General features: G+C 55.0%; 2 protein-coding genes across 3 annotated transcripts in view; one reads left to right on the plus strand and one right to left on the minus strand.

Annotated features, from left to right (window-relative positions):
• Positions 1-437: 437 nt before the first annotated feature.
• DHCR7 (7-dehydrocholesterol reductase) overlaps positions 438-18,638 on the minus strand; it is a 300,532-nt gene continuing 282,331 nt past the window's right edge. The window contains exons 2-9 of one of the 2 annotated variants that reach the window (XM_069066562.1): positions 17,905-17,948; positions 12,843-12,946; positions 7,446-7,668; positions 7,123-7,213; positions 6,629-6,842; positions 4,288-4,492; positions 3,359-3,490; positions 438-2,805 (exon numbers count right to left, since the gene is read on the minus strand). In XM_069066562.1, the coding sequence (XP_068922663.1) occupies positions 2,341-2,805; positions 3,359-3,490; positions 4,288-4,492; positions 6,629-6,842; positions 7,123-7,213; positions 7,446-7,668; positions 12,843-12,940 (1,428 nt within the window). In that variant the 5' untranslated portion in view covers positions 12,941-12,946; positions 17,905-17,948 and the 3' untranslated portion in view covers positions 438-2,340. Of the gene's footprint in view, positions 2,806-3,358; positions 3,491-4,287; positions 4,493-6,628; positions 6,843-7,122; positions 7,214-7,445; positions 7,669-10,699; positions 10,785-12,842; positions 12,947-17,904; positions 17,949-18,638 lie in introns of those variants that run through there. The other variant, XM_069066563.1, reaches the window with a different exon arrangement.
• The window catches only part of NADSYN1 (NAD synthetase 1), a 25,226-nt gene continuing 24,964 nt past the window's right edge, over positions 18,377-18,638 (plus strand). Inside the window, exon 1 of the mRNA XM_069066560.1 lies at positions 18,377-18,528. The gene's annotated coding sequence lies outside the window, so the exon portion shown is untranslated. The remainder of the gene's footprint in view (positions 18,529-18,638) is intronic.

Genomic DNA, 18,638 nt, shown 5'->3' on the forward strand with positions numbered 1-18,638 from the left:
GGGGTGGGATGAAGTGGGGATACGGGGGAAAAGATGAAGGATGGAGAGGTAATACGCTTTTTCCAGTGTTTCCCCACTCTTCCCTCTCTCCCCTTCCCTGGTGTCAAAAAGGTGTTTGTTACAAGTGAAAGAGGAATGAATGAAAACATTTAAGTGCTTACTAAATACTAATTACTGGGATCCAATCAAAAGCTCACATTCCACCAGGGAAGACCCTGCATAGAGAAGGGATGGCCAGGGACGGGTGAGTGAGGAGGGCAGGCTGGCAGGGGGCTGCCAATGGCACAGGGCCTTGAATGCCGGGCTGGGGATGCTGCACATTAGGGGCCATGGGAGTCACAGCAGGGTTTGAGCAGGGGAGTGACACAGGAAGATTCGCCTGGTGTGGCAGGGCATCAAACTGGGGGAGAGGAGAGCTGCCGCACCAAACAACAGGATGATTCCACAAATATTTATTAAACACTTGCTGCATGCAGAGTGCAGCACTCAGGGTGAAGATACAAAGATTAGAAAAGAACACATTCCTGCCTGCATGAGGCTTCTAGTCTAGGGAAGAGGCAAAAGCATCTTCCCAAGGCAGGAGGAAGCTCAGTAGAATCAAAGTGGTCTCGCTTTCGGTTTAAAAAATCGACAGAAAAGTCCAGGCTTGGGGAGGCGCCTGAGCCAGGACAGTAAGAGGACTTAGGCATCAGTGATGGCCATGCGGCTGCCACAAGCCCCAGAGGCAGCAGTCTCCGGGCAGCCAGAGGACAAGAACCTCCCCACGGAGGCTTAAGATGTTCCACCTGCCCAGGTGGATGGGCAGAGATGCTGGCACGCGGTGCCATGTGTGCCCCTCCAAGGAAGGCCCGAGGCCCTGGGAGATTAGCATCCTGGAACAAAGGCCTGCTCCTTAGGAGGCTGGGTGATGGGCACGAGGCAGACAAGAATCGGGGAGTGGACAGTTCCAGGGCAGAACCAGCAATGGTGGTTCTAAGCGGCAGAGGGGAGATCAAGGCCCTAGGCAAACAGCCTTTCGGAAGAATCAGTACTCTCAATCAACAAGCTGTATAGAGGCATTGTGCTTGATGCTGGGACACTAAGAAGGGCTGCCTAGAAGGGGAGGACCCTCGGGGACTCCTGTCCAGCCCCATCACAGGTCTGGAAGATTCTTTCAAGCGCTGGGGCTCTGATTACTTCTGCCAGGGATGGCCCCCAAGATGGGCTGAGCAGTGTTGAAGTGGGGGGTCCTCAGTACCAAAGAGCTGATGCTTTTCTGGGCCACAGTGAGAGCAGAGTCTGGACCCACGCACAGTCACCAGCATCCTTCCCTTCCTCAGAGCTCTGCTTCAAAGATGCCCACAAGCTGAAGGCCAGTCGGGGGCGAGGTGTAAGGGGGGAATCCAAACCTGTGATTTTACCTGATCAGAGAGCTCAGCTGGTGTGGAAACTCCCTCTGCAGAGGGAGATGGAAGCCCTTCTGTGGCTTGGTTTCAGGGCTGCCCAAGGCACAGGGAAACCTTCACCCACCTCTGGTTTTCTGGACAGTCTGTGCCAGGGACTGACACCCCCTTGTCATCCCAATCCCAAGGCTATGGCACTCTGACTGCAATGGGTTTGGTCTGAACTGAAAAAAGACCAGCAGAAGAGAAAGCCTGAGTCACTTGCTCAGTGGCTCTCGGACAGATGTGTCCAGCACTAACCTTCCCTTGCCAGGGAATCCTTGCCAGCCCCAAGGATCCAGGAGCAAACCCGCCCCCTACCCTTCCAGGACGCTGGCCTCCCGGCTGCCCCCTGTCCAAGAGCCCCCGTCCCCCAAGCACCTCATCCCACCTCCTGCCTGCTGTCAAGCCCTACACAGGCACCACCTTGTACAGGAAGGCCCCCTGGGGTGCCTTGGTGCTGATGCTCTCCCTCCTCGGGGGAGCCTGCTAGACGGGGAGCTCCTGGTGGGCAGGAGCGGATCTCTGCCTCTCTGTACCACCAGAACTCAGCGGCGTCTGGCACGCAGCGGGCCTAAGAAATGCGCCCTGACTGACCGGATTAAAGCCGCAGGTTTCAGTCAAAAAAGAGGGGAAAGAAAAAACATTCAATTCGGACGCCAGGATACTGTGCAATAAGGTGCAGGGCAGGGGTGGAGAGAGCCTGGCTCTTCTGCTCAGAGAAGGGTCTCCTCCCCGGGCTGGCGGGGGAGGCCCAGGCAGCGCCCCTCCCCGAGGCGGCACGGCCCATCCCCCCGCCCAGACGCTGCTTCACAAAGTGAGTTTCTTAACACAGAATCCGAGCTCCTGGCAGGGATCCACGGAACCCGGCGGGCCCCCCACGGCCCTTCCGGCCCCGAGGCCGCTGCGAAGGGAGCCCCTAGAAGAGGCCAGGCAGGAGGCGCTTGGGCACAGCGGCCGTGTAGCGCTCCCAGTCGCGGCCGTATTTGCGGGCGCAGCGGTCCTCGTCCCGCAGGCAACGGTGGACGAGAAGGATGGACATGTAGACGATGTAGAAGTAGGGCAGGAGGTGGGAGAAGCCGCAGGCCAGGCAGTAGGCCAGGCTGCCCATGAGGTCGCCCGTGTAGTTGAGGTGGCGGGCCAGGCCCCAGAAGCCCGACACCATCAGCTTGCTGTGGTGCCGGCGCCCGTCGGCCGACGTGTAGGAGCACTCGATGTATTTGGGCTTCTGGCCCCAGATCTGGCAGCTGCCGTTGGTTTTTCGGAAGAGGTCTTTCTGGTGGTTGGCCTCACGGAAGATGTAGTAGCCCGCGAGGCCCAGCAGCAGGACGCCCAGCGCATGCGGCGTGGAGAGCTGCACGGGGTGGTAGACCAAGTACAAGCCCTGGGGGGAGAACAAGAGGGCAGGGGAGGCGCCGAGGGCCACAGCTGAGAACCAAGGGCATCCCCCACCTGGCCTCGGTGGCCCTGGAGGACCCTTCTAAAAGCCTGAGCCCCTGCCAGGGCCCTGAGAGAAAACAGCCCGCCACCTAGAGGAGTGAGTGCCCTCACCCTCTCCCCCACCTGGGCAACCGTGCCTTTGCCCAGGCTGATGCCCCACCCCGCTTCTGCACTCATTAGACCTCGATCTAAGGCTGCCAGGTCCCACGAGGCTGAGGCCCGCACAATGATGCCCCGATGGGGCACACAGTAGGAGCTTAATAAAGGCTGAATTCCTGGTGAGCCACTGCTCTCAGAAAGACCATGGTGTGAGGGGGGCATCCCTCTAAGCCTGCATAGACAGATCCCTGGGGGCCAGCCCCAGCCCTCCTCCACTTCAGGGGGCTGACAGGGGCTTTGGCTGTCCACAATAACTCCTGGTTGAGCCTGTCAAAGAGCCCAAACACTCCCTCCCCCAGCCAAGAGGGTCTGAGTGCAGACACTTCCACACACCTTACCTGCAGGGTGTACAGGTAAGGCAGCCAGACGCAGTCTCCCCAGCCCAGGTACCAGCCAAAGTGGTCGTGGCAGATGTCAATGGTTTTCAGGTACCAGGTTTCATTCCAGAAAAAGTCTACCACATAAAGAGCCTGAAAGACAGGAGGGGCAAGTTCACTGGTCAAGACATAGGACCCTGAATCAGTGTCTGGGGTAGGTACAAAGTCCAGAGAATCAATGCCAAGGAGAGAGGAGGCAATTTTGGGGGGGGATTAGCCAAGGCCTCGGGAGCATCTGAGCTGTGCTCTGCGGAGACTACAAGTCGTAAGAGGCAGAGGGCAGGGCATAGGGGCCACCCAGTGCAGAGGGGCCCAAGTGACCTTTCCAGCACCAGGGCCTGGCTCTGAGGGTGGATGAGGCTGGAGGAGAGAGACAGAGGCTTGGGGCAGCCACGGCCTGGAGTGGGCGGATCCACAGACCCTTAGCCACCTGAAGACAATGCCACTAAGTCTACAGTGGCCTTCCTAACACAGCTCCCCTCAGCACCACAGGGGCAGCAGCAGAGGAGTGGGGAAGTGATGCCAGGTGGGAACAGCATTACCACAAGAAAAAGCCCCAGGCCACGGGCTGGGAAAAGAGCCCATCTCTTGTGTTTGCTGACCTCAGGGTTTGGAAATCTTCTCTTCAGTTACCAAAGACCCCCTAAGTGCCACATCCTGAGGCCTTTTCTCAATGGTCATCCCTCTTACATCCCTGCAGGGAATCTTTGGCACCAGTGGGGGCCTGACGCCCCTGGAGGTAGACACGACTCCCAGAGAAACGTGCATCCCGCTGGGGTGCACCTGCCGGGCCCTGGGGAGGGACAAAGCCCCTGCAGAGACCAGCCCCACCGACAGCTGCCGCCTGGGATGGCCAAGCCAGCCGGAGCCTAGGGTGCATGTGCACTCACCTGCAGGACATTGACCAGGATCATGGCATTGGTCACTGAGCCAAAGAGCTCCTGCTGCTTGGCCGCAAAGGACAAGTTGATAAGCGTCCAGGCCACGATGCCTGGGCGGCCGTTGAAGAAGAGTTTAAAGTCAAACCACTTTCCTATCCTCGGGTTGAACTCCACGCCCATCATGTAGTTGTAGAAGAAGTTGCCTGTGAACTTGCTGAAAAGGGCAGAAAGAGCAGGAGGTGACCAGGGGCCCGACGGCTCTGAAAGTCCTCTATGGGCCGCACAGTGTCCACAGCATCGGACCCAGAGTCAGGAAACAGAGCTGAAATGACCCTCAGATACCAACTAGCTGGGAGACCTCAGCTTCCTCATCTGTAAAATGGGTTAGTAACAGCACCTCCCCTACAGGGCCATTATCGGTAAAGTGCTCAGTGAGCCTTAAAAGCACTAAGTACCAGCCACTCCTGCTTCTGTTTAAGCACCCACTCTGTTCTTTCCCAAGCCACCCTGGTCACATGGCATTCCATTTCTGCCCTGAAATCCATCCTCTGGGTAACCTTCCAGGCCAGGCCAGTCCTGATCTCCCAGTGGTCAGTTCCCTGTCTCTCCCTCGAATCCACACACATATAGAATGTGTTTAATAGAAACGTACATAGATATGACTGGCTATACACCTGTATTAGATGTATTTCACACAAACACACACATATACATAAATATGGAAATGTTTTCTCTCTCTCTGTTAGAGAAAATTCAGAATTCCAATAAAGAAACAGACAAATATATATGTCCTGATGTGTTGGCCCAGCCAGGGGCCTAAGCCAAGCGACGAAGTGTTCACAGTGAAATGCAGCCCTTCGAAGGACCGTCTTGCATTCTGTCTCCACTGCCCAGCGTGCAGTAAACGCTTACTAAATGCTCATGGACCACCTGGGTTGTATCATTAGGCACCTACCACGTGTACTGAGGACAAAGCTGGAGGACAGAGAGATGCCCTGTGAAGTTCAAACATCCAGCTCCGACCCCAGACCCCGTCGGGTGGTGAGAGTCCAGCAGCCTGCCCTGCCCATGCCCTGTGCTTGTGAGGTGGGGGAAGGCAGGGCCAGGCCTCTCCCTCTCCAGGGAGACACATGCAATCAGCTGTTACAACACTTCTTGTGTGGGAAGAGCATTCCCAGAATTACAGACACCCTCCAGCCGAATATAAGCATGTAAATAAATACTGGGCAGGAGCCAAGAGACCTGCCCCCATCAGATCTCCTGATCCCACATGCCTTCTCTTTGTGCCAAGTTGGATCATTCAGACAGCCTGGGTGTGCCTGTAGAGGAGCGGGGGCTGACTCCCATGCTCAGCTAACCAACGTCAATGGGAGGGCAGTTCCAAATGGGTCAACGTGTCCCAGTTGGGGATCTTAGCACTGAGAGACAGCCGACAGCGGGATGGGCTGCCCAGGGAGGTAGTGAGCTCCCCTTCACTGCCGGGCTCCAAGGAGAGGCTGGGTGACCACTCGTTGGGGGTGGGGGGGGTGAGTTAGAGGGGATATTTGCTCAGGGACAGGCTCGACCAGATGCCTCTGGGGTCTCTGCCAAACCTGACATTTTATGATTCTGTGGCATGACCTCCTATTGTGGGGGCTGCTGGGCTGAGGCCCCAGTGATGAGACAGCAAATGAAAAAAAAATGCAGAATGGTTTCATTTAGGACCTGGAAACCAGGAATCTTCCCTTAAAAAAGCTTTTGCTGCACAGACTTTGTTCAAATGACAGGAAACCCAACACGCCTGGACTTAATAGCGGAGGAAACGCCACAAAAATCCAAGCTCCTTCAGACCCGTGAGCTCCAGGGGACACTGTCAGGCATACAGCAGGTGCTTAATAAATGCGAGGTGACTGACTGCGGTCCAGGAGGCTCAGAAAGACCTCTGGATTCAGAGCCCGCCTTCCCAGCTCTGTGCTGCGAGCCTCCTTCCAGAGAGTGGGAAGGGAAGAGACTGCCGGGTCCCATTCTCTCATTGTCAGGAGGGAAGATGGACGTCACAATCGATGTCCAGGGTCTCACAGACAGTACACAGGAGGACCCAGACCGCCTTACTGCCTACACCTCTGGGCCTCACCAGCAATCATGGCCACAGCTCAGGCGGAGAAAGAAGGCTTGGAGAGCCGCCTGGGAGATCTCCAGAGTACTGTGCTGAGGAAGGCAGGAGAATGGAGTCCGACAGGTTTCCATAAGGGCACGGGCTGAGGGCTGATCAGACACTTAGTCAGAGACCAAGGCGAGCGCACTGGTTATCGGGGGTCTCGGCTGTGAAGCCTCCTCCTCCTCCCCCTCCCCACCAGGCCACGGAACGTACCAGTCCTTGGCGTTGGTGGGGAACAAGTATCCCTTGACGAGCGCGAATGTGGACACAGTGTAGCCCAGGATGTTGGCGCACCAGAGAAGCGGTATCCAGTTGTCGAAAATGATGGTGGGAGAGAACCAGTGAAAGACATGGGCATTGGCAAACCACAGAAAGTGCGTGATGAGCCAGGCCTGGAGGCCGTTGATCTCATACTTGTTTACAGTCCCTGCAAAGGAAACCAGGACGGGATGGGGGGAGGACCCAGGAAGGGCGCGAGGTCGGCAATGCCTTCCTCTCTTTCTAGCTGGGGCCAGCATCCAGTCAAGACTGTGGTGACCACAGAGCCAAGGGCAGGGAGCCAGGAGGCCCGGGGCGAGCCTGGCACATGCCCCAAGGGGCGAGCCCCTCTGGGGCTTCTATCAAACTGGGCTCCCCGTGGGCTGCTGCAAACAGGGAAGCGGCGCTAAGTGGCATGGCCCCTGGGCAGCTCTGAGGGCAGCACTTACCTGCAGGGGTGACTGCCCCTTCCTGGATGCCTCCCATGTAGCCAGGCAGAAATTTGTGGCAGAAATCAGGGATCATCATGTACAGAACCACCTAAAACAGCAAGACATTTGAGAAAGAAATTACTGGTGGCCGAGATGGTCAGGGCTGTAAGCTGGGGACCCCACCTGTCCCGAGGTGCACTCCCAACTCAGAGGGGTCTTGGTGGCTTAACCTGTCCTGCTGCCAAGGGGCACAGGGCAGAGACACCTGTAATCCGAATAAGGAAGTTCAGTCTCTTTGAGAGCCCCGATGCCCTGTAAGAGCCGCCAGCGGGAAGGCTGACCTGAAAAGTGACCCAGGCAACGTAGATCTGAGCCGCTCTGGCCGTCACGCCCGGCGTCTGTGCCCAGATGTCCGAGAGGCTGGACTTCCCGGTCACCATCTCCACCATGGGTGCGGTAAGGGAGCAGCCATACTGATCACAGGCCATGATGAAGTAATAAACGATGAGAGGGGCAAACATCAGCAGGAAGACGACACTGGCCAAAGAGAACCAGTCCACCTCCCTGGAGAGAAGAGAGCAGAGGTCACGGCACGCCCTCCCCGTGGGGAAGGCGGGCAGTTCCATCATCCCACGGCCAACCAGGCGGCCCGTGGCGGAGAGTCCACAGCCAGGCTGCAGGCGCCAGGGCGATGCAGCCCGAGGCCATGGGGGCAGGGCCCAGGGAGAGCCAAACCCAGCAGGCTGCTTTTCCAAGGCTCCTAAGCTGGAAGCAAAGCCCTCTGGAGCCCCTTGAGGCATTTTCTTAGGAGATGTCCAGCAATGGTCAGGGATGGTGCAAAAAGGATTGAGCCTTTTAAAACAGAATCTATCACCATGCCTGGCCCACAGTAGGTGCTTAATACATGTTATCAGTGTACTATGCTGTTTCATCTGCCCCTCCTAAAGCCAGCCTGGACACGTGTAGGGGCGGGGGACAGAGGCACAGCACAGTGCAGCCCCCATCCCCTGCCTCGAAAGCTTCAGCTTCGAAGGCCCCAAGGCGCGTGTGCCTGGAGGGTGTCTGCACCTGTCCTGTATGTTACAGGTGAATCCTGGCCTCCTGTGCTTTAGGACAGGACCCAGCACACAGTAGGGCTACACAGACTTTATTTTACATTATCGTTAAAGCCGGTGGAGTGACAACCAGCCAAACCAGGCATGCTTAAAAAAGGCTTCTCCCTTACCTTAGGAAAGATGATGATAATTCAGGATTATCAGGCTAGCAAGAGCCAGTGCTAACAGACTCTCCGAGGTCTGCAAAGTGCTTTACAGAGAAGACAGCATCTGATTCTCCCCGCTGCCCTGATCCCCACGTGACCAATGAGGAAACTGAGGCAAACAGGGGTTAAGTGACTTGCCCAGGGTCACTCAGCTAGGAGGTACCTAAAGCCGGATGTAAACTTCCTGATTCCAGGCCGGCCCAAAGCCCGTGATGCCCCTGAACCCAGATCTTCCCACAATGCTCTGTTGCCCCTGCTCATCGAATAATCACAGCCATTTCCTGCTATCAGTTATTTGCCATGGGAGGTCTCTGTCTGAAGGCCGTGTCTGCCTCCCCCTTCCCTGGTGCAACAAGCACCTTCCCCGAGATACCTCAGTGAAGCCCAGCTGGATGTGGCCCGAAATCGAGCGAGGCTGTGGTCCCTGCCAGCATCCTACGTTCCTCACGTGCCAGGATTCAGATCCCGACATCGATCACTGAGGCCCCCCGCCCACTGGTCAGCAGGGAGACGGCCCCTGAGAGCACGGGGAGTGGATATGGGCCCCCGGCCCTGCCTCCCAGCTCCGCTGCTCTAACCGCCTGCATACCGTCCTCCCCACAGCGGTCAGACCTGGGCCTCCGCAGGCAAACCCAGGAGACTCTCCTGCCCCAGAAGCTTTGGGGGCTCCCTCTCATCCCTCAAACAGCCACGAGAAGCCTCCAGCTGACCTTGGTCACCTTACTCCACATTACTTACCCTACCTCCAGGGGGCTATGAAACCGCCAAACCCTCTTCCTATCATCTGCTGCCTCCAGGTCTTTGCCTAGGCTGTCCCTTCTGCCAGGACTGCACTCCCTTCTCAGCTGAACTCTTTGAATTCCCAGCTCCCTTCAAAGCTCAGCTCAAGTGATGAGGCCCTTCCAGACCGTTCCTCCCCACTTACCCTCTCCCCTGGACTTCTGTATGAGAGCACATTCCCACCAGCCCCAGTAGAATGCCAGATCTCAGCCACAAATGACATCTACACATTATTTTTGTCTCTCCTAGATAGTGTCTATCCTTTAAGACAGACACTATCTAATATTTTCCTATTCCTACACATAGTAGGTGCTCGATTGATCAAGTCCACAAATATTAAGTCCTTGCTATGGGGAAAGTACTCAATAAAACCCTTGTGACACAAAGACACGATGAAAGATGGGACCTGTCTCCAAGAAGCTTCCATTCCTCTGGTGGTAAAGTGCACAAGCACAGATAAAACTACAAAGTGTGTGCGGGGGGCACCAGGAGAGGCCTCCTGCCAAGTGGTGCCTCAGCTCACCCTTGAAAGCTCTAGGGGCTTGGCATTCCATGCGGGGAGACTGTCTGTGCAAAGGCACGGTGGGAGACCATGGAGAGAGAACACCAGTGGGATCCTGGGCACGTCCCTCCCCTTGGCTAGGGCTCAGTTTCCTTCTCTGTCAAACAGTCGCCTTGGACTAGGCTATCTTCAAGGTTCTTCCAGTTCTAAATGCTGGATCTCCCTCTTTAGGGAATGAGATTTTAAGGCTGAAGGTGAAATGTGAAAGGGGATAGGGAGTCCTGCTGCCCCTGGGGGTTCACATTCCCCTTCGGTGTGCTCCGTGTGGTTATTTAAGATACCCTTCCAGAACAGCAATTACAGCTGTAAACAAACCACTTAGAAACCGTCGTATGCTGTGGGCAGGCTCACAGATCAGGAGTTTTATTTCCATGAATTCTGTATCTCCCCATCAGAAGTTTAACAATTATTCCTTAATGCCCCATTCTCTGTAACAGCTGTTCACAATTTTTAATTGGAGCAAATGTGAACATGATTACTGTTTTCCTTTAATAATAATGTAAGTATGATGTTAAAATTATTGTAACAGTTTTATATACATATATATATATATATATTTTGCTTTTTTTTTTTTGAGGGGGGAATGTAGGGCAATTGGGGTTAAGTGCCTTGCCCAAGGTCACACGGCTACTTTTGTGTTAAGTGTCTGAAGCTGGATTTGAACTCGGGTCCACCTGATTCCAGGGCCGGTGCTCCCTTCACTGTGCCACCTAGCCACCCTATAACATTTATATTATTATAATTATATGCATGATATAATATTATTATATTATTTTATAAACAACCCCAACCTTCTGCAGTATCCTGTATAGATGTCTCAGGGTTGGTCCTTAGCTTTGTGGATGGGCTTCCAAATCAGGACATTCATACAGGGCCAAGTCAAACATCTGCCTCTGTGACTGTGTATGCTTGTTGAAAAATAATCTGTAAATGTCATTTGTGGCTGAAAAGCACAGAGCGACTTTGGCTATGAGCTTCGCTGTGGGACTCACCCATATTGGACAGGCACTTCTAGGCCTCATCCTCATCCCGCTGCCCCAGCCCTATTTCTTTTAGACGCTCTGTGTCACTTGAAACCTGAAGATGAAGTAAACAGGGATCCTATGAAGAATTTGATTAAGATTCTCCAAATGGAATTGGCATCTAATGCTTAAGACTCAGTGGCTCACGCCACGGTGGGAGCAGGCAACAGCTTGGGATAAGAAATCGACAGGGCCAAGGTTGAGCCTCAGCCATGGAACCCTCTGAGACGGCAGAGGCAGTGGAGATGGGGGGCACCGGCATCATTTCCAAAAGGTAGACCGGTACTATGCTATGGCGCGACACCGTGGGGAGCCAGTCTCCATTTGCTGGAGGTTTGAGACTAACTAACTATGGACAGCAAGCAGTCAGTCCATGGACTACCTAGAATGAAGGTGAAAAGTCATTCCCGAGGGGACGCCACACGCACTGCCCATACATGTCGGTGAACTGGCTGGCTTTGCTGAACTGATTTCTCCCCCTTGACGTTCCTCTTGGGTTTTTATCATTTGTTGTAAAGGATGGGGGAGATCGCGCGGTGCTGTGGACGTCGAGCCAGTCTCAAGCCTAGGAAGACTTGCAGCCTTTGACACTGGGAAGTCACTTAACCTCTCAGCGTCCTTGGCAGCCAAGAGGCCAACCTGTACTTGCAGAGGGAGCTTCCTCATCCAGGAATTCTCTAGAGCAGGGAAATTCCAGGTCAAGTCCCCATCTCTTAGTCTAGGTAGGAGAGGACAAGGAGGGAGTTATCTGGAACAAAAGGGATCTGCAGAACTAAGAAGTGAGAGAGTGACATTCAGAACAAGAGAGATCACACGCAGGACGCACAGCCTGACGTCAGGAGAGTGAAAAACCAACCTAGTTAATCCAGGTGTTAAGGCTGAAAGAGAGAGATTGAGAAAGAGAGAAAGGAGAGAGGACAATGGCTCCAGTTACCGTCACTGCTTATTCAAGCTTGTACAGGGTCAAGGCTCATCACAACAAACAGGCTTCTTAAAAGGGGCCAGAACTCGCCCATCTGGACGTGGGCCCTGGCTGCCCATGCCAGCTGACGCTACTCTCTGTTACCAAATCACTTACCTTCCCTAGGATCCCTTTTCCTGTTCTGTAAAATAAGGGTGCTGGACTAAATGACCCAGATGTCTGACCATATGACAAAGGGCATGCACACAGGCACACGCATAGACACAAGTACATACTCATGCACGAGAGAGACATTAATAATTCTGATGTTGGGGCAGCTAGGTGGCTCAGTGGCCCTGGAGTCAGGAGGACCTGAGTTCAAATCCAGCCTCAGACACTTGGCACTTATTAGCTGTGTGACCCTGGGCACCCCAATTGCCTTGCCTTTTCCCCTCCAAAAATAAACAAGCAAAAGAATTCTGATATTAGAAAAAGGCCCAAATGCAACTTCTCATGGCAAAGGAATGCTTGCCATGCCAGCTTGGTTTGCCTATGTCTCTCCTCTTTCCATGAGGATGGTTCTGGATTCTCTTCTCCCTCCCAAACTCCGGTCCCTTTCCAGCTTTAAATCGACCCCGGGCTTTAGAACTGGGGAGCAAGGCAGACAGTGGGCAGCCGCCCAGGATTAAGGAAGGAGCAGGGAGCTGACAGCTGAAGGGGCCTCACACTTGAGCCTGTTGTGCTGGGAGAGATCAAGAGGGTGCCAGGCAGAGGCAGCAGCTCCTGTGCTTTGGCCACTCTTGTTAGGCCTTGCGGCTCTCACTGACACTTCTACTCACAAGGGAGGGAGGGCTGGACTTGTCAGGAAGACTGGAGACCATATCCCAAGTCTCACTAAAATGACCACAGGCCGGCCCTTGCTATCCCCCTCTTCAGAGAATTCCTCTAATATTCACTGGCTTTTGGGGAGGCTCAAATGAAATGAGATAATAATGTAAAGGAAATGTTTCACACACTGCAGAAATGTGGGCAATTATGGTTGCCGTTATTTACCATGGAAAGAACTTTACAAACAGTCGGGCAAACAAGATGTGGCTAGAGCCCAAGGCCTCCTACCATTGGCCCCCCCACAAGCCCCGGCCCCCCGAGGGCCTCGGCCACAGGGGTCTCCCTCCCAAACCCGCAGGTCGGGGGCTGGAAGGAGAATCTTACCAGGCTCGGCCCCATTCCCCTTGAGCTGCGTTGTCCCCATTTGACATCTTCTTGGGGTCCCTCTGCTTGGGGGAGCTGGCTGGGGAACGCATTGCCATCGGACCCTAAGGAGAGGACATCCACGTTACTGCTCAGATGTGTTAACGGCACAAGTCCCAAACAATCACTAACAGGCACCTACGGCGTTCCAGGCATTCTGACACTGGATCAAGGCTGAGGCACCTGGCTGAGGCTCAATCTACTTATCTGTAAATAAGTAGGCATCCTGTCTGAAGGCAGGCACTGGGCCTGGAGTCAAGATCTGAAATCAAACCCAGTGTGACACACTTCCCAGGGCATGGCCCTCACCCTGAATGCCTCAGTCTCCCCAACTGTACAACGGCACCTTCTTAAGTTTGCTGTGAGAATTAAATGAGATAATATTCGTGGAGTGCTTAGCACGGCTGGCACACAGTAGGTAATTTATAAATCTGACAGCTCACTGTGGCAGGGACGGACCTCGGGCATGGGCAGGGGACGGCACCTCATGTTTGCTGTTTCCAGGCCTGGCTACAGGGGGATGGATGCTGTGGGCATGGTTGCCCAGAGGCTGCAGAGAAGGAGGACAAGGCCCATCCCAGAGCTGCTGGCAGGGCACAAAGTGGAGCTGAACGGCAGGGGTTCTGCAAACCTCAGGTGCTTGGTAAACACGCCTTTCAGTTAAAAAAAATTACACTTTGCAAAAGTAAGAGACGATTGTTACTCCCCCTGTAAATTTTATTCCACTCGACACCATGCACAAAGCCAAAATGAAGAGGAAAATAACAATTGTGCACCTTTTGGAATTCATAAAAAGCCACAGTTTGGCTGCTGCTTGGGCTGCTGAGACAGCGGCCCCTGCGCGTTCGGCAATCGGACCTGGCAGGAGGGAACTCGTTTCCTGATTCCTTTGTGGGTCTCAATGAACAGCAGCCGGGAAAATTTCAAATATCGAGAAACTACTTTGACAAGTGGTAAGGAAATACTTGGGGGAAAAACCCTACACCCGATACAGTCTTTACACGTGGATTTGCCATAAGACTGGTGAGCAGAGTCAGTTCAATCAGTTGGTCAATCAAGCAAGCATTAATTAAGTACCTAGCAAGGGTGGGGACCCTGGGTGTGGCCCTCTAGATCCTCAATGCAGCCCTGAGACTGAGTCCAAATTTCACAGAATAAATCCCCTCCATAAAAGGCTGTTCTGTCAGACTTGGACTGTCACCCCTGAGGGTGTGAAAGGACAGTTATTTATTAAGGATCACCAGGGGAGCTCAGGCTAGGGACAGCATGCTTACTTGACCAGATCTGAAGGCTGCCTCGTCTATCCTGCACAAGAGTGTGAAGGGCTACAGTGATCTTTCAAACGGCCCCACCAACTGGGCAATCCAGCCACACTGGCCTCCTCTAGCCTCCCGGCTGGGCCTTGTTGAAGACTCTGTTCTCCTGCCTCAGGCCCTGGACAGTCTGAATCACTTTATCTTCTTATACTTTGAACACATATGACAGATAAAGGAGCAGAATCTGTTTTAAGTTGTTTTAATGCTGTTAAAGTTTTCTGATGGTGCATCAGGAGAGCCAATAGTCACGGGAGACCGCGCATGCAAATATTGGATTGTCCAGTTATCAAAAAGAAAACACCAGAAGTCTGTTTATCCCCACCCTGAGCTGGCTTTCACTGCCTTGGACAAGGAAGAGAAGGTCGCCCTACTGGGAGACCAGGAGCCAAGTTTCCCCACATTCTCCTTGGTTTCAATGGGCTACAACCCATTTTTGATACTTCTGATGGCCTTCTAGTTTGCTTCAGTCATTTTAAAAAAAGCATCTCATCCTGGTCTCATTTCTGGGGCTTTGGGGTGGGGGAGACCTGGGTTTGAATCCCACTTCTGATGCCTACCAGCTAGGTGACCCTGCTCAAGCCACCTAACCTCTCTTGGTCTCAGTTTCCTCATCTGTAAAAAGAGGGGGGCTGAATTCAATGGCCCCTAAAGCCCCTCCAGGTCTAAAATGGAGAAAGCTGGAAAGGGTGGTGGGTGGAGAATGGTAGCTGGTCCCCAAGACCTGCAACAGACACCCCTCATTCAGGCCTGCCAGTCCTAGGGAGAACCAGACAACCCGCTTCCCTAAATGTATACATCAGAACTTCTCTCTCCTCTGTCCCCAACTTGCCAAGCTGACAGCCAGCCAATCAATGGGTCAGTAAGGGCTGAGGTCCTCCTAGCCAAAGGTCATGTCCTCTTGTGCCAGCACACACAAGTACCTTTTTAACAGGGGACTTCTGGAGACAGCTCCCAGCTTTAGGAAGAGAGACTCCATCCCGCCCACCAGGTAGGAGATGAGGGCACCATCCTGGCTGGCCAGGGCAGGGGCCAGATGTGGGAAGAGGAGGAGGGCTTTGTGGCCCTCCACAGGGAGCCAGCAGCACTTCACTCTGCGTTCAGGACCTGTGGTCACAGATCTAGCAGGCTTTATCAGCTGAAACATCTCGACCTGCTTGTGTAAAGTGTATGGACAGAGCGCTTGCTGGCTCTCAAGGAAGAGCTATCCTTGAAGGCAGCAGGCATGAGAAGGTCTGGGGGAGGGCATCGAGTCTGCCTATCCAAGGACACTTCCTTCCCCAAGAAGCTTTGGATTCTGGGTCCAGGGGTGGGCTGGGGGCCAACTGACTCAGCTCCTGAGTTTGGGAAGGGAGTGGGCTGGAGAGTGTGCATATGCCGATTGCCAGCCCACACCCTCTGCCAAGACAGCTGCCTCTGCAATTCCTCCAATACTCACCTGTCTGGGACTCCAAGAAAGGACCCAGAGCTGGGCCTCCTTTTGCAGAAAAGGAAGTCTAACTAAATAGAGCAAAAAACAAAAACCCTACACGAATAAAACACAAATAGAGATGTTTAAAAAAAATCTAATTTCAGGGGGGAAAATTCAAATAGTCGGTCCAGGTGCTGCTGGATCACACCTAATTCCTAATAACAATAAAGCGTATAGTCAAACACTGAGAACAAAACCCCCACTGTGGGAGCTAAGATTCTTCATCCCTTTACTAGGCCAAGAGGGCACCACATCCCTAAGTCAAGAATGAATCCAGTTACTGAATGTTGCCTGGCCTTGGCCTCTGCACTCTTCTCCCTCCTAGACTCAGCTCTCAGCCCACCAGGACCCAGGCCTGTCTCAGGCCCCCTCCCCCCAGCCCCTCAGTATCCTGTATCTACCTAACTCTCCTTAGATTGCAAGCTGTGTTCTGTCTTTTATGTATGCCCACAACTTAGCACAGCATACGCCTGGCGCTTACTAAACCAGGTAAATAGAAAAGAAAGCCCCCAGATGAATAATGCGCCATTCTATGATGACCCAGTTTGACTTGACTGAAGAAATGAGAAACTTCCCAGCCTCTCCCTTCCCTTCCATGGGGTGGAGGCTGGGTGTGGTTTGCTGGCTTTCACTGCCCCCCCCAGTTGTTGCTGGGCCTGGGGAAGTCAGTCTGGTGTGGGATGTTGGGCCCCAAGTTTGGGTGGTGGGTGAGGCTGGTCCCATTCCTCCTAACTGCCTCCAAGCAGAATCTGAGTGCTCTGAGGCCGGGAAGCTACCAGGGTAACCTTGGCCACTCCCTGCCCCCTCGGTTTCCTCAACTATAAATGGAAGGGCCAAAGTGGGTGAGCTCTGAGTTGTAGGACCTGAAGCTCTGGTGGCCTTCTCTTTGGGGGTCAATCAGCAAAGATCAAGTCAGGGGCCGGCTTCTCCGCCCTGAGCCTCCGGAATGCTCCCATCACCAGAAGCGCTGGATAGGAAGGACAGAGCTGTTCGAGGGCCCTTTGCACATATCTCACTGCAGCCCCACAATGAGCCTGGGGGAGAAGTGGGAGCAGGAGGAGGGGAGAAGGCAGCACCCACTAAGTGATCGCCTTTGCTCTTCCAACCCTGCAGCAGTCCCGAGGCTGGAGGTGAACTCAGGTCTTTCTGCCTCCGGAGCCAGCACTAGCACTGCCTCCCCACTCACCAACCTGCCGCCAAGGGAGCCAAGCCAGCACAGGCTCAAGTATGCCACTGGGAAGCCATACAATTCACTTAAAACTTTCCTGTTGATAACGGGGTCCTTTCCAGCTGCAGACCTGGGACCTTATAATTGGGGTGAGGGTCATCAAAGCGCTGTTGTGGAGGAGGCAGGAGCCCAAGCCCCACCAGAGAAAGAACAACCCTCCCCCACTGTCCAAAGCAGGCCTAAAAGTTTTAATGCCACCTGAGGTCCAGGAGCCTCCCCCTAGGAAATGAAAAAAGCAATCCCCCCCGCCAAAAGAAAAGGCCCCTGCCTGCAGAAGTCTCATTTTGATTCTATTTGGCTGGAAACCACCCGAGACTAATTCAGCGTATTTGCCCCACACCAGCACTCCAGAGAGACTGTGGTTAACACCTTTAAGAGAAACCCCTTTTTTTGGGGGGGGAGGCTTTTTCATCATTACGTAACATGGTGGGATTTTTCTCCTTTGCCCAAAACCAGTCCAAATGATCCGGCCCCCTCCCCTCCCGGACTTCGTCTATTTCAGAGGAGGGAGGAGACGCTCGCCGGGGTCAAGCGGCAGAAGCAACGCCGAACTGCAATTTCGTCCCGATCTTTCGTTTTCCTTCGGAGCCCAGAGTCTCGGGGGCCAACTTCTCAATCTGCTAGTCACCCTGTATTCAGTTCTTTCCTGGGGGGCGTGTGCGTGTGCGCGCTCTTGGGCTTGCATTACAAGATGGCCAATGTTCCCAAGCGGAGAGAACCCCCGGCTCTCTCGAATTTGCGCCAGACGGGCATGTTCTGCGCACCCAGAGCTCGGGAGGTGCCTCGTTCTCGGGGGCGCCCCCTCGGACCTGGGGGGCTAGTGCCAGCCCCCCTCTGGGAAGGCCCTCGAGATGGGGCCGACCTTTGGATCCCCGGGGCGCATCTCAGCCGCAGCTGGCAGCCCGCCCGGGGCGCAGCGGGCGCTCCACAAGCCCGAGGCAGGACGCCGCTTGCCTGCAGCTGGCTCGCAACCCCCCAAGTCCCCGCACCGGGGCCCTCCGGGTTCCTTACCTCCTGCCCACGCCGGCCTCTCGGCACGCCCGGAGACGTCTCCTAGGAGGTAAGCCGCGGTGAGAGCCCAAACTGATGCCTCCGCTCAGGGACCGCCCCCCGAGCGGAAGCAGCCAATGGGAGGCCAGGGGTGCCCCTGTCAGAGGGCTCCGCACACCTGGATTGGTGCAGAGGCCTCAAGCCACCCCGAGCCCACCGCGGAGGAGCCGGCCTGGCCACTCAGCAGCGGGAGCAGGGGCGGGACCGAGGTTCAGAGGAGCCATTCCCCCCCCACCCCACCCACTCGGCCCGAGCCCGGCCTCCTCCGGGGCGGGGCTCCTCGGAGGGGGCGGGTCTTCAGGGAGCCCTAGGGGGCGGGGCAGGGAGCCGGAGCCCCTCCCCCTCCCCTCCTCCCAGCTCTTTTGGCTTTAGTCGCTTCCAGTTCCTGGGCCTGTCCCCGCGCCCCCACCCGCCCTCTGCTCCGTAGCGAGCTCGTCTGTGCCCGTGAACGTGCCCGCTGTCTCCACCTTTAGCGTGCAGATGCCCCTTTTTTTCCTTTCTCTGCATCCCCGGGTCAGGCCGCGCAGCGGGTACTTCCTGGCCAAGGCCACGAGAGCGCGCGTCACCCCCCCTTCGTGCCCGGAGGCAGGTTTTAGCCTCCTCCGGCCGCGTGGGGTCACCCGGGCCACGTCTGGGGGCGGGGGCCGCGGGGGGGGGCGGGCGCCGCGGGAGGGGGCGGGGGCCGCGGGGGGGGG

Source organism: Petaurus breviceps, unplaced genomic scaffold (genome assembly GCF_028583685.1).
Source record: "Petaurus breviceps papuanus isolate PSGF00001 unplaced genomic scaffold, PetGlider_PUasm1.0 90721, whole genome shotgun sequence".
In the NCBI taxonomy this organism is placed as follows: Eukaryota; Metazoa; Chordata; class Mammalia; order Diprotodontia; family Petauridae; genus Petaurus; species Petaurus breviceps.